Raw genomic sequence first — 24,581 nt, 5'->3', positions numbered from 1 at the left:
ACAGCAGCAGCCGGCTAACAGCAGCAGCCGGCTAACAGCAGCAGCCGGCTAACAGTAGTAGCTAGCCAGTTAGCGCTATTGACCTAATATGGGCTTACGACCAACGCACACTACAATGGGTGTTTTAGGCAGGTAACCGTGCCAAAATGAACACAGCATGTATTAATTAACGTAGCGAGATAAAATATTGTAGTAATTAAGCAACATTTGATTCCGAAGTCGGAGTGTATTTTGTCTCGCTTCAGATCAAATAATGGCCGCCGTTGATTTCAAGAAAACGTGTGTAATATTTACGTGGTTACGTCATATTTCTTTGCGTACTTTTCCGTTGAAGCGTCGACGCATCAAAATGCAGGTGAAGGCGGAAGTTTACATCCACTTAGGTTTGAGTCAATAAAACTCCAACTTAAAATTTTTCAACCACTCCACAAATTTCTTGTTAACAAACTATAGTTTTGGCAAGTCGGTTAGGACATCTACTTTGTGCATATGTTCCGTGTGGGTCAGTTGGTAGAGCATGGTAGAGCAAGAAACCTACACTCGATCCCTCCGATGTCAACAACTACAGACCAGTATCCCTTCTTTCTTTTCTCTCCAAAACTCTTGAACGTGCCGTCCTTGGCCAGCTCTCCTGCTATCTCTCTCAGAATGACCTTCTTGATCCTAATCAGTCAGGTTTCAAGACTGGGCATTCAACTGAGACTGCTCTTCTCTGTGTCACGGAGGCTCTCCGCACTGCTAAAGCTAACTCTCTCTCCTCTGCTCTCATCCTTCTAGACCTATCTGCTGCCTTTGATACTGTGAACCATCAGATCCTCCTCTCCACCCTCTCCGAGTTGGGCATCTCCGGCGCGGCCCACGCTTGGATTGCGTCCTACCTGACAGGTCGCTCCTACCAGGTGGCGTGGCGAGAATCTGTCTCCGCACCATGCGCTCTCACCACTGGTGTCCCCCAGGGCTCTGTTCTAGGCCCTCTCCTATTCTCGCTATACACCAAGTCACTTGGCTCTGTCATATCCTCACATGGTCTCTCCTATCATTGCTATGCAGACGACACACAATTAATCTTCTCCTTTCCCCCTTCTGATAACCAGGCGGCGAATCGCATCTCTGCATGTCTGTCAGACATATCAGTGTGGATGACGGATCACCAGCTCAAGCTGAACCTCGGCAAGACGGAGCTGCTCTTCCTCCCGGGGAAGGACTGCCCGTTCCATGATCTCGCCATCACGGTTGACAACTCCCTTGTGTCCTCCTCCCAGAGTGCTAAGAACCTTGGCGTGATCCTGGACAACACCCTGTCGTTCTCCACTAACATCAAGGCGGTGACCCGATCCTGTAGGTTCATGCTCTACAACATTCGCAGAGTACGACCCTGCCTCACACAGGAAGCGGCGCAGGTCCTAATCCAGGCACTTGTCATCTCCCGTCTGGATTACTGCAACTCGCTGTTGGCTGGGCTCCCTGCCTGTGCCATTAAACCCCTACAAGTCATCCAGAACGCCGCAGCCCGTCTGGTGTTCAACCTTCCCAAGTTCTCTCACGTCACCCCGCTCCTCCGCTCTCTCCACTGGCTTCCAGTTGAAGCTCGCATCCGCTACAAGACCATGGTGATTGCCTACGGAGCTGTGAAGGAAACGGCACCTCCATACCTTCAGGCTCTGATCAGGCCCTACACCCAAACAAGGGCACTGCGTTCATCCACCTCTGGCCTGCTGGCCCCCCTACCTCTGAGGAAGCACAGTTCCCGCTCAGCCCAGTCAAAACTGTTCGCTGCTCTGGCACCCCAATGGTGGAACAAGCTCCCTCACGACGCCAGGACAGCGGAGTCAATCACCACCTTCCGGAGACACCTGAAACCCCACCTCTTTAAGGAATACCTAGGATAGGATAAAGTAATCCTTCTAACCCCCCCCCCCCCCCCCCCCTTAAAAGATTTAGATGCACTATTGTAAAGTGGTTGTTCCACTGGATATCATAAGGTGAATGCACCAATTTGTAAGTCGCTCTGGATAAGAGCATCTGCTAAATGACTAAAAATGTAAATGTAAATGTAATGTAATGTAATGTAATGCATGGTGTTTGCAACGCCAGGGTTGTGGGTTCGATTCCCACAGGGGACCAGTACGAAAAAAAAATTAACAAAATAAATACATGTATGAAATGTATGCATCCACTACTGTAAGTTGCTCTGGATAAGAGTGTCTGCTAAAATGACTAAAATGTAAAATGTAAATGCATGATACAAGTAATTTCTCCAACAATTGTTGACAGATTATTTCACTTATCATCCACTGTATCACAATTCCAGTGGGTCAGAAGTTTACACACACTAACTTGACTTTAAACAGCTTGGAAAATTACAGAAAATGATGGCATTAGAAGCTTCTGATAGGCTAATTGATGTCAATTGGAGGTGTACCTGTGGATTTATTTCAAGGCCTACCTTCAAACTCAGTGCCTCTTTGCTTGATATCATGGGAAAATAAAAAGAAATCAGCCAAGACCCCAGAAAAAAAGTGTAGACCTCCACAAGTCTGGTTCATCCTTGGGAGCAATTTCCAAATGTCTGAAGGTACCACGTTCATCTGTACAAACAAGATATACACAAAGCAAATGTTTTACTTCATAACTATCAGCTAGCTATATGTGAATCGTAACAATGTAGCTAAACAGATAGCTTCATACGCAAGTATACACACCATGGGACCACGCAGCTGTCATAGGAAGGAGACGCGCTCTGTCTCCTAGAGATGAACGTACTTTGGTGCGAAAAGTGCAAATCAATCCCAGAACAACAGCAAAGGACCTTGTGAAGATGCTGGAGGAAACAGGTACAAAAGTATCTATATCCACAGTAAAACGAGTCCTATATCGACATAACCTGAAAGGCCACTCAGCAAGGAAGAAGCCACTCCAAAACCGCCATAAAAAAGCCAGACTATGGATTGCAACTGCACACGGGGACAAAGATCGTACTTTTTGGAGAAATGTCCTCTGGTCTGATGAAACAAAAATAGAACTGTTTGGCCATAATGACCATCATTATGTTTGGAGGCAAAAGGGGGAGACTTACAGGCCGAAGAACACCATCCTAACCGTGAAGCACGGGGGTGGCAGCATCATGTTGTGGGGGTGCTTTGCTGCTTCACAAAATTGATGGCATCATGAGTCAGGAAACTTATGTGGATATATTGAAGCAACATCTCAAGACATCAATCAGGAAGTTAAAGCAAGGTTGCAAATGGGTCTTCCAAACGGACAATGACCCTAAGCAAACTTCCAAAGTTGTTGCAAAATGGCTTAAGGACAACAAAGTCAAGGTATTGGAGTGGCCATCACAAAGCCCTGACCTCAATCCTATAGAAAATTTGTGGGCAGAACTGAAAAAGTGTGTGCGAGCAAGGAGGCCTACAAACCTGACTTAGTTACACCAGCTCTGTCAGGGGGAATGGGCCAAAATTCACCCAACTTATTGTGGGAAGCTTGTGGAAGGCTACCCGAAACATTTGACCCAAGTTAAACAATTTAAAGGCAATGCTACCGAATACTAATTGAGTGTATGTAAACTTCTGACCCACTGGGAATGTGATGAAAGAAATAAAAGCTGAAATAAATCATTCTCTCTACTATTATTCTGACATTTCACATTCTTAAAATAAAGTGGTGATCCTAACTGACCTAAAACAGGGAATTTTTATTAGGATTAAATGTCAGGAATTGTGAAAAACTGAGTTTAAATGTATTTGGCAGTCGATAGCGCGCTGGACTTCGGGCCAGAAGGTCGAGTGTTCGAGACCTGCTCCCTGCCTGTTTCATTACATTGGTGTCAGAAGTGATCGGACCTTGCATCCACAACAGTGCTTGGCCGGTGAGAGTGTTCCTATAAGACGAAGGGTCGCAAGCTAGCGCGAGGACACGCTCTTTGAAAGGAGGGAGTAGTGTAACGACCCTGGGTTTGTAAGCGCGGATATCGACTCTGCCGCATGAACATGCTTTTGTGGCACTGTCGATAGCGCGCTGGACTTCGGGCTAGAAGGTCGAGGGTTCGAGCTGCTCCCTGCCTGTTTCATTACATTATGTACAAAATAATTGTAAAAATAAGTTACAAATAAACAAATAGAAAAACACAATTGGTTGGGGGCATGTAAAACGTCTTCCTTCTTCTCCGCCTCCATTTTATTAGTAATAGTAGCTAACACCATATTCCATCGAATTACTGACCACAATCCATTTAATTAATATTAATAAGAAGTGTTTATTATTTGGCGTCAGGAGAGCACAGAGCATGAGAGAATCAGGGCTGAGTCCCGGATGTTCTGAAAGTCTAGTCAGGAGAGCACAGAGCATGAGAGAAAGCCCCAGGTCTTCAGGGCTGAGTCCCGGATGTTCTGAAAGTCTAGTCAGGAGAGCACAGAGCATGAGAGAAAGCCCCAGGTCTTCAGGGCTGAGTCCCGGATGTTCTGAAAGTCTAGTCAGGAGAGCACAGAGCATGAGAGAAAGCCCCAGGTCTTCAGGGCTGGGACCCGGATGTTCTGAAAAGTCTAGTCAGGAGAGCACAGAGCATGAGAGAAAGCCCCAGGTCTTCAGGGCTGAGTCCCGGATGTTCTGAAAAGTCTAGTCAGGAGAGCACAGAGCACGAGAGAAAGCCCCAGGTCTTCAGGGCTGGGACACGAATGTTCTAAAAAGTCTAGTCAGGAGAGCACCGAGCATGAGAGAAAGCCCCAGGTCTTCAGGGATGAGTCCCGGATGTTCTGAAAGTCTAGTCAGGAGAGCACAGAGCATGAGAGAAAGCCCCAGGTCTTCAGGGCTGAGACCCGGATGTTCTGAATGTCTAGTCAGGAGAGCACAGAGCATGAGAGAAAGCCCCAGGTCTTCAGGGCTGAGACCTGGATGTTCTGAAAAGTCTAGTGACATCCCTGGTCCTGATTCGATCACCGTCACAACTATCCTCCAATCACAATTATTATGCAAATATTGGCCTCAGAACACGTCGCTAAGCAACCGTTTTTTTTTTTTTTTTTTTGTACAGAGAAACCAAGTCTGTCAAAAGTAGCTAGCTCATGTCTAATTTCTCAAACTAAATACTGTAATTCCAACCACAAAACGTCTTAGTTTTGAGTTTACAGCTAAATGTTTTGTTACTGACTTTCTTATCAATTCTAATTTTCGAGGCTCCGCATGTTGTCATGGAAAACATTGTTATTTCCAACGACCAATGAGCAACTCCGCCATAAATCCAGCACATGAACGCTGAGATTGCCGAAAGACCTAGATGTTAACTAAAGAGACTGGTACTCAGACTATGGATGAGAGCCCTCTGTTAGCCGAAAGGCCTTAGCTAAAGAGACTGGTACTCAGACTACATTTAACATTTACATTTAAGTCATTTAGCAGACGCTCTTATCCAGAGTGACTTACAAATTGGGTGGACTATGGATGAGAGCCCTCTGTTAGCCGAAACGCCTAGATGTTAGCTAAAGAGACTGGTACTCAGACTATGGATGAGAGCCCTCTGTTAGCCGAAAGGCCTAGATGTTAGCTAAAGAGACTGGTACTCAGACTATGGATGAGCCCCCGAGCCCGGGCCTGGCTGGCTGGTACCGCGGGGGCCCCGAGCCCGAAGGCCTAGATGTTAACTAGAGACTGGTAATCAGACTATGGATGAGAGCCCTCTGTTAGCCGAAAGGCCTTAGCTAAAGAGACTGGTACTCAGACTATGGATGAGCTCCCTCTGTTAGCCGAAAGGCCTAGATGTTAGCTAAAGAGACTGGTACTCAGACTATGGATGAGAGCCCTCTGTTGGCCGAAAGGCCTAGATGTTAACTAAAGAGACTGGTATTCAGACTATGGATGAGAGCCCTCTGTTAGCCCGAAAGGCCTTAACTAAAGAGACTGGTACTCAGACTATGGATGAGAGCCCTCTGTTAGCCGAAAGGCCTCAATGTTAACTAAAGAGACTGGTACTCAGACTATGGATGAGAGCCCTCTGTTAGCCGAAAGGCCTTAGCTAAAGAGACTGGTACTCAGACTATGGATGAGCTCCCTCTGTTAGCCGAAAGGCCTAGATGTTAGCTAAAGAGACTGGTACTCAGACTATGGATGAGCTCCCTCTGTTAGCCTGAAAGGCCTAGATGTTAGCTAAAGAGACTGGTACTCAGACTATGGATGAGCTCCCTCTGTTAGCCGAAAGGCCTTAGCTAGAGACTGGTACTCAGACTATCTGTTTCTACTTGTGATGATTGTACATTTTATAATATAGATTTATTTTCTTCAAAGAGGAAGTAGAGACGACGCCTCTGTATATAGATCAATTGGGAGGGAGGGAGGGAGAGAGGGAGGGGGAGGGAGAGACAACGCCTCTGTATATAGATCATCAGGGAGGGAGGGAGGGAGGGAGGGAGGGGGAGACGACGCCTCTCTAACGTGGAACAACAACCTCCCATTGGTCTACTAGATACGAAATTCCAACAATCGTTTATTATTAAGGAATATTTTCTACAGGAAGTCTATTCCCTCTGTGATATGTTGTTGGCCTTCATCGTTTGATGTAAACTGCCGCCGTGCTTGGTTCACTCCACACAAAGTTACGGTGACCAATAAAGTAAAGTAGATCTCCTTTCAGATGATCCATAGATTCTATCGGTGTAACAGCTTGATTTCTGAATATTTCCCTCATGTTACCAGTGAATGCAGTTTTTGTGAACTAGAAACTGAATCTATTGAACACTTATTCTGTCATTGTTTATATAGTGAAGTGTTCTGGACTGATGTAAAACTATATTTTGGCCTCAAATTGCATACAACCATTGAAAGTTCAAAGTTTGACATATTATTTTACGACACTGATTCCACAATTGAACGTATGTCATAAATCTCTTTATTTTATTAGGAAAATGTTTCATACACAAATCAACATTTATGAAGAAAAAGCCCCTTTTCTTAATTTTTTTTGTCTGATTTGGAAAACTATTTAGAGTCTTTAAAACGTATACAAAATAAAATGTCCAAAAAATGTATTCGCTATATGTCTGTATTTGATTTGATATAATGTGGAATAGTTTTATTTTATTTTTTTCTAATTTCTTTGGAATCCCTCTAGGCTGTTATGTTTATGTTTTGCATGTTACTGTTAATAAAAATAAAAAATAAATAATAATAATACAAATAAAATAAATAAAAATACGAATAAATAATAATATACAAAATAAATACAAATAAAATAAATAATAATATAAAAATAAAACAAATTAAAATAAAAATATAAAAAAACCTCCACTGGACTTCCGGGGTTCGCGCAGGGCTAAGTGGGGCTTGTTTACTTTAGAACCAGGAAATGCCGTCCGGGTCAACTCGGGAGCTGCTAGCCGGGTATGAGAAGAGATGGTTTGGAGGAAAATAAACGCGTTTTAGTGGAAAAAAACAACATGGACATTCACTTACTGACAAGTTTACTGGTATTGTCTTTCATAGCTACCGCTTTCGGCGAAGGTAAGTCATCGTAACGACAACATATCTCCGAGCTAGGTAGCTAGCATTGCTCTGTTAGCTAACGTTAGCTTAGCCAGTTGTGTTGTTAGGACGCTGGCGCCGGAGTGAATCAAAGTTTATTTGTCATGGACGGTGGTCTCAGAGCCGTGTAATTCTCGCGTCTCGGTGTCTGTGGGACTTTGATTTAAGCTTTTAATATGTGTGTCCCTCCAGGTGGGGACCTGACGTTAGTCCAGGAGTTGTCCTCCAAGCCGGCCCAGAAGTTGTCTAGATACGGTTGGTATGGCAACGTCAGGCTGACCGTGTTCCATGTCCCGGACGACACCGTCGCCGCCCGCTGGCTGTTCACTGTAACCAGGGGCAACGGTTTCAACTGTGGAACACACAACGTCTCCATGTAAGTCTAGTGACAGTAATGCTTCCTGTCTGTAGTATCTCATGTGGACTGGACTGTCAGGCTCTCTGAGACGCTCAGCGCTGTGTCAACATGGGAACTGGAGATGTGGCTAGAGACAGTAATGCTTCCTGTCTGTAGTATCTCATGTGGACTGGACTGTCAGGCTCTCTGACGCTCAGCGCTGTGTCAACATCTCTCTCTCTCTCTCTGTCTCTCTCTGTCTCTCTCTCTCCGTCTCTCTCTCTGTCTCTCTCTAGAGATGTGGCTAGAGACAGTAATATACAGTGAGGGGAAAAAAGTATTTGATCCCCTGCTGATTTGTACGTTTGCCCACTGACAAAGAAATGATCAGTCTATAATTTTAATAGTAGGTTTATTTGAACAGTGAGAGACAGAATAACAACAAAACAATCCAGAAAAACGCATCTCAAAAATGTTATAAATTGATTCTGCTCTCCCTCGCTCCCTCGCTCCATCCCCCACCCTCCCTCCCCCCTCCCTCCCCCCCTCACTCCCTCTCTCCCTCTCCCCCTCACTCCCTCTCTCCCTCTCCCTCCCTCCCTCCCTCCCTCCCTCCCTCGCTCCCTCCCTCCCCCCTCTTTCGCTCCCTCCCTTCCCCCCCTCCCCTCCCTCCCCTACTCCCTCCCTCCCTCCCCCGCTCCCTCGCTCCCCCTCTCCCTCTCCCTCCCCCCCTCCCTCTCTGTCTCTCCCTCCCCCTCTCTCTCTCTCTCTCTCTCTCTCTCTGTCTCTCTCCCCCTCTCTCCATCTCTCCCTCCCTCCCTCAGGTATTTGCGTTGGGGGTCTCCTCCAGTCATCGACCCAGTAGGACGGGTGTTTCCTAACAACACTGTGACATCACCAGTCCTCTCACTCAACCTGTCCATGACATCATCGCAAAGCAACACAACCTTTAACCTGTCTAACCCCGCCCCCGGAGACTGGTACCTGGCGGCCCACCTGCCCCGAGACGATGGACGCATCGAACACAAGGTGAGGAGTTTGTGTGTAATGTTTGTGTGTGTGTTTATAATGTGTGTGTGTGTGTGTTTATAATGTGTGTGTGTTTATAATGTGTGTGTGTTTATAATGTGTGTAATGTGTGTATGTATATGTGTGTGTGTGTTTTATAATGTGTGTGTGTGTGTTTATAATATGTGTGTGTGTGTGTGTGTGTGTGTGTGTGTGTAGGGATTCCTGTCCTGCTCCTACTTCTTCCAGCCCCAGCTGTGTGTGTGTGTGTGTGTGTGTGTGTGTGTGTGTGGTGTGTGTGTGTGTGTGTGTGTGTGTGTGTGTGTGTGTGTGTGTGTGTGTGTGTGTGTGTGTGTGTGTGTGTGTGTGTGTGTGTTATAATGTGTGTGTATATTGTGTGTGTTTATAATGTGTGTGTATATTGTGTGTGTGTGTGTAGGGATTCCCGTCCTGCTCCTACTTCTTCCAGCCCCAGCTGTCAGTCAGGAGAGCAGTGGACACACCCATCCTCCAGGCCACGCCCCTAACCCAGACCGCCTCCCCCAACAGACCTGCACTACTCAGGTACCCTACCCCCTACCCCCTAACCTATAACCCCTAACCTTTAACCCCTAGCCCCTAACCCCCTAATCTCTAACCCTTAAGCCCTGACCCCTATCCCCTAACCCCTATCCCCTAACCCCTATCCCCTAGCCCTGACCCCTAGCCCTGACCCCTAGCCCCTAACCCCTAGCCCTAACCCCTATCCTCTAACCCTAACCCCTAACCCCAAACAAAAAGTGTTTTGATTGGCTGTTGCTTTGCATATAGTTGTACAAAGTTGGAAAGTTTCGACCGGATGAAACCAAGAAGCAGATGGGTGCAGATGGGTGGATGTTTCCACAAAGCAACTAAGAAGCAGATGAGTTGCAGGGACGACAAAGCAACCAGGAAGCAGATGAGTTGCAGGGTGGATGTTTTCACAGAGCAAAACCAAGAAGCAGATGAGTTGCAGGGTGGATGTTTCCACAAAGCAACCAAGAAGCAGATGAGTTGCAGGGAGGTCAAAGCCACCAAGAAGCAGATGAGTTGCAGGGAGGACAAAGCGACCAAGAAGCAGATGAGTTGCAGGGTGGATGTTTTCACAAAGCAACCAGGAAGCAGATGAGTTGCAGGGTGGATGTTTTCTCAAAGCAAAACCAAGAAGCAGATGAGTTGCAGGGTGGATGTTTTCACAAAGCAACCAAAGAAGCAGATGAGTTGCAGGGTGGATGTTTTCACAAAGCAACCAGGATGCAGATGAGTTGCAGGGTGGATGTTTTCACTAAGCAACCAGGAAGCAGATGAGTTGCAGGGTGGATGTTTTCACAAAGCAACCAAGAAGCAGATGAGTTGCAGGGTGGATGTTTCCACAAAGCAAAACCAAGAAGCAGATGAGTTGCAGGGTGGATGTTTTCACAAAGCAAAACCAAGAAGCAGATGAGTTGCAGGGTGGATGTTTTCACCAAGAAGCAGATGAGTTGCAGAGTGGATGTTTCCACAGAGCAACCAAAGAAGCAACTCGGCTGCACGGACCTGAAGTTGTGTGAAAGTTGCTTGGTGTGACTCCGGCTTTAGAGAGCAACGAGGAAGAGATTTGATTTGAACAGTCAGGGCGTCCATGATAAAACAAAACCAGTCAGACCTGAAAGTCTGTCTACTGCGGCCTAACAACCCAGTCACACCTGAAAGTCTTTCTACTGCGGTCTAACATCCCAGCTAGCACATTCGGTTCCTTGGAAGTTGTGGGAACGTGTGTTTTTTTTGGTTTCTGACTGGTGAAACTGAATGTTTAAAAAAAAATAAAAAATGAAATGTAGGCATTCACTACTGTAAGTCGTTCTGGATAAAAATGACTAAAAATGTAAAATGTACATTTACTTTAGACTGGTCTAAAGAAACATGATATGAAGAAAATGTAGTCTATTTCAGAATAACAGAATAGCATCCTCTGAGTTGTCCTTATGTTAGATCCTGATGTGGCTGTGGACTACACTAGTTCATTTAGCAGGTCCTGATATGGCTGTGGGGCGACACTAGTTCATTTAGTAGGTCCTGATGTGGCTGTGGACTACACTAGTTCATTTAGCAGGTCCTGATGTGGCTGTGGGCTACACTAGTTAATTTAGCAGGTCCTGATGTGGCTGTGGGCTACACTAGTTAATTTAGCAGGTGCTGATGTGGCTGTGGGCGACACTAGTTCATTTAGCAGGTCCTGATGTGGCTGTGGGGCGACACTAGTTAATTTAGCAGGTCCTGATGTGGCTGTGGGGCTACAGTAGTTAATTTAGCAGGTCCTGATGTGGCTGTGGGCTACACTAGTTAATTTAGCAGGTCCTGATGTGGCTGTGGACTACACTAGTTCATTTAGCAGGTCTTGATGTGTTCGTGGGGCGACACTAGTTCATTTAGCAGGTCCTGATGTGGCTGTGGGTCTACACTAGTTAATTTAGCAGGTCCTGATGTGGCTGTGGGGCTACAGTAGTTAATTTAGCAGGTCCTGATGTGGCTGTGGGCTACACTAGTTAATTTAGCAGGTCCTGATGTGGCTGTGGACTACACTAGTTCATTTAGCAGGTCCTGATGTGGCTGTGGGGCGACACTAGTTCATTTAGCAGTTCCTGATGTGGCTGTGGGTCTACACTAGTTAATTTAGCAGGTCCTGATGTGGCTGTGGACTACACTAGTTCATTTAGCAGGTCCTGATGTGGCTGTGGGGCGACACTAGTTCATTTAGCAGGTCCTGATGTGGCTGTGGGGCTACACTAGTTCATTTAGCAGGTCCTGATGTGGCTGTGGGCTACACTAGTTAATTTAGCAGGTCCTGATGTGGCTGTGGGCTACACTAGTTAATTTAGCAGGTCCTGATGTGGCTGTGGGCTACACTAGTTAATTTAGCAGGTCCTGATGTGGCTGTGGGCTACACTTGTTCATTTAGCAGGTCCTGATGTGGCTGTGGGCTACACTAGTTCATTTAGCAGGTCCTGATGTGGCTGTGGGGCGACACTAGTTCATTTAGCAGGTCCTGATGTGGCTGTGGGCTACACTAGTTCATTTAGCAGGTCCTGATGTGGCTGTGGGGCGACACTAGTTAATTTAGCAGGTCCTGATGTGGCTGTGGGCTACACTAGTTCATTTAGCAGGTCCTGATGTGGCTGTGGGCTACACTAGTTCATTTACCAGACTAGATTTGGTTTTAATTCAGTGGCGTTATTTTACAGTAGGAAGTATTCAAGTGAACATAACAGATATTTTTCTCCGAACGATTTTGAGGTCGTGGCCACATGCGGCGATGCTGTGCTGAGCGGTTAACAAAGAAGCAGATATTTCTGGATGCTAAATGTATTATTAACGTAACTTTAGTTGTTCTAGAAACGTTGGGCTGTGTGTGTTTAGATGTTTAATACATTGTAAAAGCCTACTTGATGAGACTCTTAAGTTCTGCTTTGAACTCTCTTGACTTCTGCTTTTTGTTTTTTTTGCGCTGTACACACTACATCGTCACTCATTCACAATGTGACGAGCACTTTTATAATGCCTAGCGTTTCACGGCGGTATCCCCTTTGTGTGGCCCTAATGCACCCTAAACAAATCTGTGGCCTTCTCCGTGAGCGCTCCTCTCTCCGTCACATGGCCGTTGTGTCCTTCTCCGTGAGTGCTCCTCTCTCCGTCACGTGGCCGTTGTGTCCTTCTCCGTGAGTGCTCCTCTCTCCGTCACGTGGCCGTTGTGCCCTTCTCCGTGAGCGCTCCTCTCTCTGTCATGTGGCCGTTGTGCCCTTCTCCGTGAGCGCTCCTCTCTCCGTCACGTGGCCGTTGTGCCCTTCTACTATCTCCCATAGTACAGAAGGTGCCCTATTCTGGGTTAATCTACTATCCCCCACAGTACAGAAGGTACCCTGTTCTGGGTTAATCTACTATCCCCCATAGTACAGAAGGTGCCCTATTCTGGGTTAATCTGCTATCCCCCATAGTACAGAAGGTGCCCTATTCTGGGTTAATCTACTATCCCCCATAGTACAGAAGGTACCCTGTTCTGGGTTAATCTACTATCCCCCATAGTACAGAAGGTGCTCTATTCTGGGTTAATCTGCTATCTCCCATAGTACAGAAGGTATATATTTTAGTTTCTCCAGTAGCCACCCTTTGCCTTGATGACAGCTTTGCACACTCTTGGCATTCTCTCAACCAGCTTCACCTGGAATGCTTTTCCAACAGTCTTGAAGGAGTTCCCACATATGCTGAGCACTTGTTGTCTGTTTTTCCTTCACTCTGCGGTCCAACTCATCCCAAACCATCTCAATTGGGTTGAGGTTGGGTGATTTTGGAGGCCAGGTCATCTGATGCAGCACTCCATCACTCTCCTTCTTGGTCAAATAGCCATAAATCAAAAAAAAAATGGAACCAAAAATCTCAAATTTGGACTCATCACACCAATTACTAAGTTCTTGGCGTTGACAACTTAGATGGAACCCTGCTGAGGATGGTGGCTGAGTCTATAGTGGGTTCTGGTACTCCTTAAAGGTTGATTAATTAATATCTCTCTGTCTCTGTCTCTCTCTGTCTGTCTCTCTGTCTCTCAGAGTTTTTGTTCCAGAGTTCGTGTCGTCTCTCTCGGTGTCTGTGAGTGGCTGTACCTGGGGGGAGGGGCTTGTGAACGGAGACTGTTCATTGTCCCTCACGCTGGGCTCCTCCTCCCCCCAGGGGGGGCTTGTGAGGGTGAACTGTTCTCTGATTGGCTGCTCGGCCGTTCTCCTCGCTCCCCCATGGAATACGTGGATACGCGTCATCGTGGATAGTTACCATAGCAACCGAACCACAGCCTTCAGCGTCTCAGCCAACTACACAGGTACGCACACACTACACACACACACTCACTATACACACTACACACACACACACACCATATGTGAGGTGATGCGGTAAGTGGTTGTACCATGTGTCTGTGTGTGTGTATGTAATGTGTGTGTGTGTATGTATGTAATGTGTGTGTAATGTGTGTATGTAATGTGTGTGTGTGTCAGTGGGCTGTAAGCCTCAGAGCGTGGGTTTGTCTGGAGACGATTACCTTAACAGGCTCCGTGGCAACGGCGGCACTGCATCGTCACCAGGCAACAGTTCTGCGGTTGCAGGTCGTCGTAGCGACGCGTTGTCGTCGTCGGAGTGTGTGCGGCTCGTTCCGGTGCTCCGCGAAGAACTAGACGTTCTGTCGGTCCGGTTCTCTCCCGTTAACGGACCCAACGTAACGGTCACACACACACTCCCCACGTTCCTCACCTTCCCCCTCAACACACAGACGACTGGAGGGACCCTGAACCTGGACATTACACTCAACACTGTGGGTAACACACACACACACCATGTTCCTCACCTTCCCCCTCAACACACAGACAACTGGAGGGACCCTGAACCTGGACATTAGACTCAACACTGTGGGTAACACACACACACACACACACACACACACACACACACACACACACACACACCACACACCACGTTCCTCACCTTCCCCCTCAACACACAGACGACTGGAGGGACCCTGAACCTGGACATTACACTCAACACTGTGGGTAACACACACACACACACACACACCAACAAAATATATATTTTTTTTCTGTAAACTGATGTAACGTGTGTGTGTGTGTTTGTGTGTGTGTGTATTGTAGACTAATGCAACGTTAGGAAGCAGCAGGGTGATGGCCTGTCTCTCTTCCTGGGCTCCTGTCCTCACACTCAACTACTCCCATCCCTGTCACACAGGTAGGACACACACACACACACACACACACACACACACACACACACACACATATATAAACACGCACACATAAACACACACACACACACAAGTTTGGACACACCTACTCATTCAAGGGTTTTACTTTATATAGAATAATAGTAAAGACATCAAAACTATGAAATACCACATATGGAATCATGTAGTAACCAAAAAAGTGTTAAACAAATACAAATACATGTAATATTTTAGATTCTTCGAAGTTTTATTTAACCTTTATTTAACTGGGCAAGTCAGTTAAGAACAAATTCTTGTTTTCAATCACGGCCAAAACCGGACGACGCCGGGTCCATTGTGCACCGCCCTGTGGGACTCCCAATCACGGCCTAAACCGGCCAAACCGGGACGACGCCGGGCCCATTGTGCACCGCCCTGTGGGACTCCCAATCACGGCCTACACCGGCCAAACCGGGACGACGCTGGGGCCAATTGTGCACCGTCCTATGGGACTCCCAATCACGGCCGGTTGTGATACACTCCCTGATATTTCCCAGATTTACTTGTAGAGCTTGCTGTACCTGTTGCCTCTCTTTGCCTTGATGACAACTTTGCACACTCTTGGCATTCTCTCAAACAGCTTCATGAGGAATGCTTTTCCAACAGTCTTGAAGGAGTTCCCACATATGCTGAGCACTTGTTGGCTGCTTTTCATTCACTCTGCGGTCCAACTCATCCCAAAACATCTCAATTGGGTTGAGGTCAGGGGATTGAGGAAGCCAGGTCATCTGATGCAGCATTCCATCACTCTCCTCCTTGGTCAAATAGCCCTTACACATCTTGGAGGTGTGTTTTGGGTCATTGTCCTGTTGAAAAACAAATGACAGTCCCACTAAGCCCAAACCAGATGGGATGGCGTATCCCTGCAGAATGCTGTGGTAGCCATGCTGGTTAAGTTTGCCTTGAATTCTAAATAAATCACAGACAGTGTCACCAGCAAACCCCCCACACCATCACACCTCCTCCTCCATGCTTCACAGTGGGAACCACACATGCAGAGATCATCCGTTCACCTACTCTGCGTCTCACAAAGACACGGCGGTTGGAACCAAAAATCTCAAATTTGGACTCAACAGACCAAAGGACAGATTTCCACTGGTCTAATGTCCATTGCTTGTGTTTCTTGGCCCAAGCAAATCTCTTCTTCTCATTGGTGTCCTTTAGTAGTGGTTTCTTTGCAGCTTTTCGACAATGAAGGCCTGATTCACGCAGTCTCCTCTGAACAGTTGATGTTGAGATGTGTCTGTTACTTGAACTCTGTGAAGCATTTATTTGGGCTGCAAGTTCTGAGGCTGGTAACTCTAATGAACTTATCCTCTGCAGCAGAGGGAACTCTGGGTCTTCCTTTCCTGTGGCGGTCCTCATGAGAGCCAGTTTCATCATAGCGCTTGATGGTTTTTGCGACTGCATAAATGGCTATCTTCTGTATACCACCCCTTGTCACAACACAACTGATTGGTTCAAATGCATTAAGAAGGAAAGAAATTCCACAATTTAACTTTTAACAAGGCACACCTGTTAATTGAACTGCATTCCAGGTGAATACCTCATGAAGCTGGTTGAGAGAATGTCAAGAAAGTGCAAAGCTGTCACCAAGGCAGAAGGTGGCTACTTTGGAGAATCTCAAATACAAAATATTTTTAAAATTGTTTTACACTTTTTTGGTTACTGCATGATTCCATATGTGTTATTTCATAATGTTGATGTCTTCACTATTATTCTACAATGTAGAAAATAGTAAATATAAAGAAAAACCCTGGAATGAGTAGGTGACCAAACTTTTGACTGGTTCTATATATATATATATATATATATATACTGCTCAAAAAAATAAAGGGAACACTTAAACAACACATCCTAGATCTGAATGAAAGAAATAATCTTATTAAATACTTTTTTCTTTACATAGTTGAATGTGCTGACTACAAAATCACGCAAAAATAATCAATGGAAATCCAATTTATCAACCCATGGAGGTCTGGATTTGGAGTTACACTCAAAATTAAAGTGGAAAACCACACTACAGGCTGATCCAACTTTGATGTAATGTCCTTAAAACAAGTCAAAATGAGGCTCAGTAGTTTGTGTGGCCTCCACGTGCCTGTATGACCTCCCTACAACGCCTGGGCATGCTCCTGATGAGGTGGCGGATGGTCTCCTGAGGGATCTCCTCCCAGACCTGGACTAAAGCATCTGCCAACTCCTGGACACTCTGTGGTGCAACGTGGCGTTGGTGGATGGAGCGATACATGATGTCCCAGATGTGCTCAATTGGATTCAGGTCTGGGGAACGTGCGGGCCAGTCCATAGCATCAATGCCTTCCTCTTGCAGGAACTGCTGACACACTCCAGCCACATGAGGTCTAGCATTGTCTTGCATTAGGAGGAACCCAGGGCCAACCGCACCAGCATATGGTCTCACAAGGGGTCTGAGGATCTCATCTCGGTACCTAATGGCAGTAAGGCTACCTCTGGCGAGCACATGGAGGGCTGTGCGGCCCCCCAAAGAAATGCCACCCCACACCATGACTGACCCACCGCCAAACCGGTCATGCTGGAGGATGTTGCAGGCAGCAGAACGTTCTCCACGGCGTCTCCAGACTCTGTCACGTCTGTCACATGTGCTCAGTGTGAACCTGCTTTCATCTGTGAAGAGCACAGGGCGCCAGTGGCGAATTTGCCAATCTTGGTGTTCTCTGGCAAATGCCAAACGTCCTGCACGGTGTTGGGCTGTAAGCACAACCCCCACCTGTGGACGTCGGGCCCTCATACCACCCTCATGGAGTCTGTTTCTGACCGTTTGAGCAGACACATGCACATTTGTGGCCTGCTGGAGGTCATTTTGCAGGGCTCTGGCAGTGCTTCTCCTGCTCCTCCTTGCACAAAGGCGGAGGTAGCGGTCCTGCTGCTGGGTTGTTGCCCTCCTACAGCCTCCTCCACGTCTCCTGATGTACTGACCTGTCTCCTGGTAGCGCCTCCATGCACTGGACACTACGCTGACAGACACAGCAAACCTTCTTGCCACAGCTCGCATTGATGTGCCATCCTGGATGAGCTGCACTACCTGAGCCACTTGTGTGGGTTGTAGACTCCGTCTCATGCTACCACTAGAGTGAAAGCACCGCCAGCATTCAAAAGTGACCAAAACATCAGCCAGGAAGCATAGGAACTGAGAAGTGGTCTGTGGTCCCCACCTGCAGAACCACCCCCTTATAGGGGGTGTGTTGCTAATTGCCTATAATTTCCACCTGTTGTCTATTCCATTTGCACAACAGCATGTGAAATTTATTGTCAATCAGTGTTGCTTCCTAAGTGGACAGTTTGATTTCACAGAAGTGTGATTGACTTGGAGTTACATTGTGTTGTTTAAGTGTTCCCGTAATTTTTTTGAGCAGTGTATATATACATACACTGATAGTTTGACTGGTTCTATATATATACTGATAGTTTGACTGGTTCTATATATATATATATATATATATATATATATATTTCAGGGTTGTCCTCAGCGGTTGGGTTCAGTCTGAACGTCAGTGTTCCTGGGTCCATCGTCAGACTTCCCTTCCCTCAGGCTGCCACCTGGTACCTGACCTTACAACTCTTCTGCAACAGGTACCACCCACACCACTGCTGTATGTAATGTACCACCCGCACCACAGCTGTATGTAATGTACCATCCACACCACAGCTGTATGTAATGTACCACCCACACCACAGCTGTATGTAATGTACCATTCACAGCTGTATGTAATGTACCATTCACAGCTGTATGTAATGTACCATTCACAGCTGTATGTAATGTACCATTCACAGCTGTATGTAATGTACCATTCACAGCTGTATGTAATGTACCGTTCACACCACAGCTGTATGTAATGTACCATCCACACCACAGCTGTATGTAATGTACCGTCCACACCACAGCTCTATGTAATGTACCATCACACCACAGCTGTATGTCATGTACCACCCACACCACAGCTGTATGTAATGTACCACCCGCACCACAGCTGTATGTCATGTACCACCCGCACCACAGCTGTATGTCATGTACCACCCGCACCACAGCTGTATGTCATGTACCACCCGCACCACAGCTGTGTCGTGTCTTTGGGGGTACCATTAAACGGAAGATATGTTTATCAATTAGCTCCCTGTAATTATTATCACGCGATTAAACTGATTAATCGTTTAATTGTAATTAACTAGGAGGTCGGGGCACCAAGGAGAATATTCAGATTACAAAGCTATAATTTTCCTAATATAACTTTCCTGTACTATAATATTATATTCTATTATAGTATAGGTCGATTATCTTCTAAGTTTAAATGGTGGATTTACCTCTAGTCCAGTCTCATTCCAAAACATCATAAATTGTTGTATCTGCACGAACCCAGTCTTTACTAAAATCATCCATACATCAATTGTCTTAAAATCATTTATTTACTACACTAAGTAATTAACAGAAAAACATACAAACAGTAATTATCGTCAACAAAGGATTGGTATCGGAATGTGCCCTTGTGGGCTAAACAGGCTGGTCGGCCTGTTGAACAATGGGTCATAAATGGTCAGCTGAGAAGTTTACACAGAGTTCATTAACAATTGACAATTGAAGGCTCACTCATTCGGGAACAATTGCAATCAATATATATATTTACGCTCAGTGTGTCGTTCTGATTCTTGTTGGAGAGTAGTTCTGTTGGGGAGTTTTGTCCGCGTTCTCTCTCTCTCTCGGTTAGAATGGATCTTTCAGAGCGACATTCATTAATGTCGTCATCGAATGGTTGTTTCGTTGGTCTTCGCGTTCGATGATATAATTTACTTAGCTGCAGACTAATAATTAATATCAAAGACTTGTTCTTATTCTGTCGGTATCAATAGTCTAAAAGTTAACCACGTGGTATGGTTCACTTTCAGTAGAGTACTTGGATGGTCAAACCTCTGGCCATAGAGTGTAGGCCTGGTCTGGAGAAATGTAAATCAGGGAGTGTTTTATAGTGCCCATCGAACAGGCTGGTCAAATGACGCCTGGTCCTGTATATGTCCCTGGGGCGTGCCTATGACTGAGTTAGATTTGGTTACAGAAATACAATTCTATCACATTACATCAGTACATAGCATCTCAATGTCTTACAAAAGCTTTATCCTTATTAATACATTCCATACACCCATATGAGGCAAGTCTTAAACTGAGTCTATTATATAAACAGTTTTATGGTAATATGGCTATATTGTCTCTTCTGAGTATCACAAAATTGTACCAAAAGAGGCCAACGTCATGACAGCTGTATGTAATGTACCACCCGCACCACAGCTGTATGTAATGTACCACCCGCACCACAGCTGTATGTAATGTACCACCCGCACCACAGCTGTATGTAATGTACCACCCGCACCACAGCTGTATGTAATGTACCACCCACACCACAGCTGTATGTAATGTACCATCCACACCACAGCTGTATGTAATGTACCGTCCACACCGCAGCTGTATTTAATGTACCGTCCACACCGCAGCTGTATGTAATGTACCGTCCACACCGCAGCTGTATGTAATGTACCATCCACACCGCAGCTGTATGTAATGTACCGCCCACACCGCAGCTGTATGTAATGTACCGTCCACACCACAGCTGTATGTAATGTACCACCCACACCACAGCTGTATCAGTCTGTATCTAATGTCTCTCTACAGTAGTGACTGTGGTAATGTAACAGTGACACCACAGCTGTATCAGTCTGTATCTAATGTCTCTCTACAGTAGTGACTGTGGTAATGTAACAGTGACACCACAGCTGTATCAGTCTGTATCTAATGTCTCTCTACAGTAGTGACTGTGGTAATGTAACAGTGACACCACAGCTGTATCAGTCTGTATCTAATGTCTCTCTACAGTAGTGACTGTGGTAATGTAACAGTGACACCACAGCTGTACGTATCAGCCTGTATCGAGGACTGTGGGACGTTTGGAGAGTGTCGACTGTTGAGATCGTACAGCTATCTCTACGCTGCCTGTGTCTGCAAAGCCGGTAGGACACACACACACACACACACACACATTTCTCATAGATGTACACTATCAATCAAAAGTTTGGACACCTACTTATTTCAGGGTTTTTATTTTTACTATTTTCTACATTGTAGAATAATAGTGAAGATATCAAAACTATTAAATACCTCATATGGGATCATGTGGTAAATGGAAAAAGTGTCAAAACAAATCAAAATATATTTTATATTTGAGATTCTTCAAAGTAGCCACCCTTTGCCTTGATGACAGCTTTGCACACTCTTGGCATTCTCTCAACCAGCTTCACGAGGTAGTCACCTGGAATGCATTTCAATTAACAGGTGTGCCTTGTTAAAAGTTAATTTGTGGAATTTATTTCCTTCTTAATGCGTTTGAACCAATCAGTTGTGTTGTGACAAGGTAGGGGTGGTATAACAGAAGATAGCCCTATTTGGTAAAAGACCAAGTCCATATTATGGCAAGAACAACTCAAATAAGCAAAGAGAAATGACAGTCCATCATTACTTTAAGACATGAAGGTCAGTCAATCTGGAAAATTTCAAGGACTTTGAAAGAGACTTGCTTGGGCCAAGAAAGACTTGCTTGGGCCAATGGACATTAGACTGGTGGAAATCTGTCCTTTTGGTCTGATGAGTCCAAATTTGTTCCAACCGTCGTGTCTTTGTGAGACGCAGAGTAGGTGAACGGATGATCTCTGCATGTGTGGTTCCCACCGTGAAGCATGGAGGAGGAGGTGTTATGGTGCTTTGCTGGTGACACTGTCTGTGATATTGTATTATGTATGTGTGGTGGTGTACCTAATAAACTGGCCACTGACTGTATACATTGTGTAGTGTGGTGGTGTACCTAATAAACTGGCCACTGACTGTGTAGTGTGGTGGTGTACCTAATAAACTGGCCACTGACTATAGATTGTGTAGTGTGGTGGTGTACCTAATAAACTGGCTACTGACTGTATACATTGTGTAGTGTGGTGGTGTACCTAATAAACTGGCCTCTGTGTGTTCAGGTTGGAGTGGGTGGGGCTGTACCGATGACGTCACAGCCCAGTCGTACGGTCGTCAACTGACAGCGGTTCTACTGCTCACGCTCAGTAACCTCCTCTTCCTCCCGCCCATCGTCATCGCTGTCCGACGCCGTTACGTCACCGAGGCCTCCGTCTACCTCTTTACCATGTTCTTCTCTACTGTGAGTTATACAGACCGACCTGTTGTCTACCTCTCCGATCTCTTTTTTATATTGTCTTTATTGATCTCTCTATCTCATTTTCAGTTTCAATTTCAAAAGGTCTTTATTGGAAACGTATGTTTACATCGCCAAAGCAAGTGAAAATAGATTTAATGAAATAAACAATATAAAATGAACAGTAAAACATTACACTCACAAAAGTTCCAAAATAATAAATACATTACAAATGTCATATTATGTCTATATACAGTGTTGTAACGATGTACAAATAGTTAAAGTACAAAAAGGGAAAATAAATAAAATAAATATGGGTTGTATTTACAATGGTGTTTTGTTCTTCACTGGTTGACCTTTTCTTGTGGCAACAGGTCACAAATCTGGCTGCTGTGATGTCACACTGTGATATTTCACCCAATAGGAAATATGTGTCTCTAATATGGTCCTACATTTGGCGGGAAGTTAGGAAGTGCAGCTCAGTTTCCACCTCATTTTGTGGGCAGTGTTGCACATAGCCTGTCTTCTCTTGAGAGCCAGGTCTGCCTACGGCGGCCTTTCTCAATAGCACGGCTATGCTCACTGAGTCTGTACATAGTCAAAGCATTTCCTTAAGTTTGGGTCAGTCACAGTGGTCAGGTATTCTGCCACTGTGTTCTCTCTGTTTAGGGCCAAATAGCAGTCTAGTTTGCTCTGATTTTTTTGTTAATTCTTTCCAATGTGTCAAGTAATTATCCTTTTGTTTTCTCATGTGTTGGTTGGGTCTAATTGTGTTGCTGTCCTGGGGCTCTGTGGGGTCTGTTTGTGTTGCTGTCCTGGGGCTCTGTGGGGTCTGTTTGTGTTGCTGTCCTGGGGCTCTGTGGGGTCTGTTTGTGTTGCTGTCCTGGGGCTCTGTGGGGTCTAATTGTGTTGCTGTCCTGGGGCTCTGTGGGGTCTGTTTGTGTTGCTGTCCTGGGGCTCTGTGGGGTCTAATTGTGTTGCTGTCCTGGGGGCTCTGTGGGGTCTGTTTGTGTTGCTGTCCTGGGGGCTCTGTGGGGTCTGTTTGTGTTGCTGTCCTGGGGGCTCTGTGGGGTCTGTTTGTGTTGCTGTCCTGGGGGCTCTGTGGGGTCTGTTTGTGTTGCTGTCCTGGGGGCTCTGTGGGGTCTGTTTGTGTTGCTGTCCTGGGGGCTCTGTGGGGTCTGTTTGTGTTGCTGTCCTGGGGGCTCTGTGGGGTCTGTTTGTGTTGCTGTCCTGGGGGCTCTGTGGGGTCTGTTTGTGTTGCTGTCCGGGGGCTCTGTGGGGTCTGTTTGTGTTGCTGTCCTGGGGCTCTGTGGGGTCTGTTTGTGTTGCTGTCCTGGGGCTCTGTGGGGTCTGTTTGTGTTTGTGAACAGAGCCCCAGGACCAGCTTGCTTAGGGGACTCTTCTCCAGGTTCATCGCTCTGTAGGTGATGGCTTTGTTATGGAAGGTTTGGGAATCACTTCCTTTTAGGTGGTTGTAGAATTTAACAGCTCTTTTCTGGATTTTGATCATTAGTGGGTATCGGCCTAATTCTGCTTTGCATTATTTGATGTTTAATGTTTGTTCGCTGAGGATATTATTGCAGAATTCTGCATGCAGTCTCAATTTGTTGTTTGTCCCATTTAGTGAGTTGTTGGTTGGTGAGCAGGACCCCAGACCTCACAACCATAAAGGGCAATGGGTTCTATAACTGATTCAAGTGTTTTTAGCCACAGATCCTAATTGGTGTGTTGAATTCTCTCTCTCCATCTCTCTGTATCTCTCTCCCTCTGTCTCCTCTCCTCTCCTCTCCTCTCCTCTCCTCTCCTCTCCTCTCCTCTCGTCTGTCTCTCCTCTCCTCTCGTCTGTCTCTCCTCTCCTCTCGTCTGTCTCTCCTCTCCTCTCGTCTGTCTCTCCTCTCCTCTCGTCTGTCTCTCCTCTCGTCTCTCTCCTCTCGTCTGTCTCTCCTCTCCTCTCGTCTGTCTCTCCTCTCCTCTATCTATCTGTCTATCTGTCTATCTGTCTATCTGTCTATCTGTCTATCTGTCTATCTGTCTGTCTGTCTGTCTGTCTGTCTGTCTGTCTGTCTGTCTGTCTGTCTGTCTGTCTGTCTGTCTGTCTGTCTGTCTGTCTGTCTGTCTGTCTGTCTGTCTGTCTGTCTGTCTGTCTGTCTGTCTCTCTCTCTCTCTCTCTTTCTCCTCTCCTCTCTAGTTCTACCATGCGTGTGACCAGCCTGGTTTAACAGTGATGTGTATCATGGATTACGACACTCTCCAGTACTGTGACTTCCTGGGTTCAGTGTGTTCAATCTGGGTCACTGTTCTCTGCATGGCCCGAGTCAGAGACACGTTCAAACATGTAGGTTACACACACACACACACACACACACACACACACACACACACACACACACACACACACACACACAGACCTACTACACACACACACACACAGACCTACTACACACACACACACACAGACCTAATACACACACACACTCACAGACCTACTACACACACACTCACAGACCTACTACACACACACACACAGACCTAGCACACACACACACTCACAGACCTAGCACACACACACACTCACAGACCTACTACACACACACACACACACACACACACACTCATCGACCTACTACAATCACAGACCTACTACACACACTCATAGACCTACTACAATCACAGACCTACTACACACACACAC

At 46.0% G+C, this 24,581-nt stretch overlaps 1 protein-coding gene across 2 annotated transcripts in view; it reads left to right on the top strand.

Annotated features, from left to right (window-relative positions):
* The first annotated feature begins 7,303 nt into the window (after positions 1-7,303).
* The window catches only part of LOC106591439 (transmembrane protein 8B), a 30,552-nt gene continuing 13,274 nt past the window's right edge, over positions 7,304-24,581 (top strand). For both annotated transcript variants that reach the window (XM_045690466.2, XM_045690468.2), the window contains exons 1-11: positions 7,304-7,491; positions 7,705-7,888; positions 8,674-8,878; positions 9,297-9,421; positions 13,456-13,721; positions 13,897-14,210; positions 14,545-14,638; positions 18,170-18,284; positions 20,572-20,705; positions 21,717-21,895; positions 24,078-24,224. In XM_045690466.2, coding sequence (XP_045546422.1) covers positions 7,374-7,491; positions 7,705-7,888; positions 8,674-8,878; positions 9,297-9,421; positions 13,456-13,721; positions 13,897-14,210; positions 14,545-14,638; positions 18,170-18,284; positions 20,572-20,705; positions 21,717-21,895; positions 24,078-24,224 — 1,881 coding nt within the window. In that variant the 5' untranslated portion in view covers positions 7,304-7,373. The remainder of the gene's footprint in view (positions 7,492-7,704; positions 7,889-8,673; positions 8,879-9,296; positions 9,422-13,455; positions 13,722-13,896; positions 14,211-14,544; positions 14,639-18,169; positions 18,285-20,571; positions 20,706-21,716; positions 21,896-24,077; positions 24,225-24,581) is intronic.

Source organism: Salmo salar, chromosome 12 (assembly GCF_965601325.2).
Source record: "Salmo salar chromosome 12, fSalSal1, whole genome shotgun sequence".
In the NCBI taxonomy this organism is placed as follows: Eukaryota; Metazoa; Chordata; class Actinopteri; order Salmoniformes; family Salmonidae; genus Salmo; species Salmo salar.
This window is presented reverse-complemented; position numbering and strand designations above follow the sequence as displayed.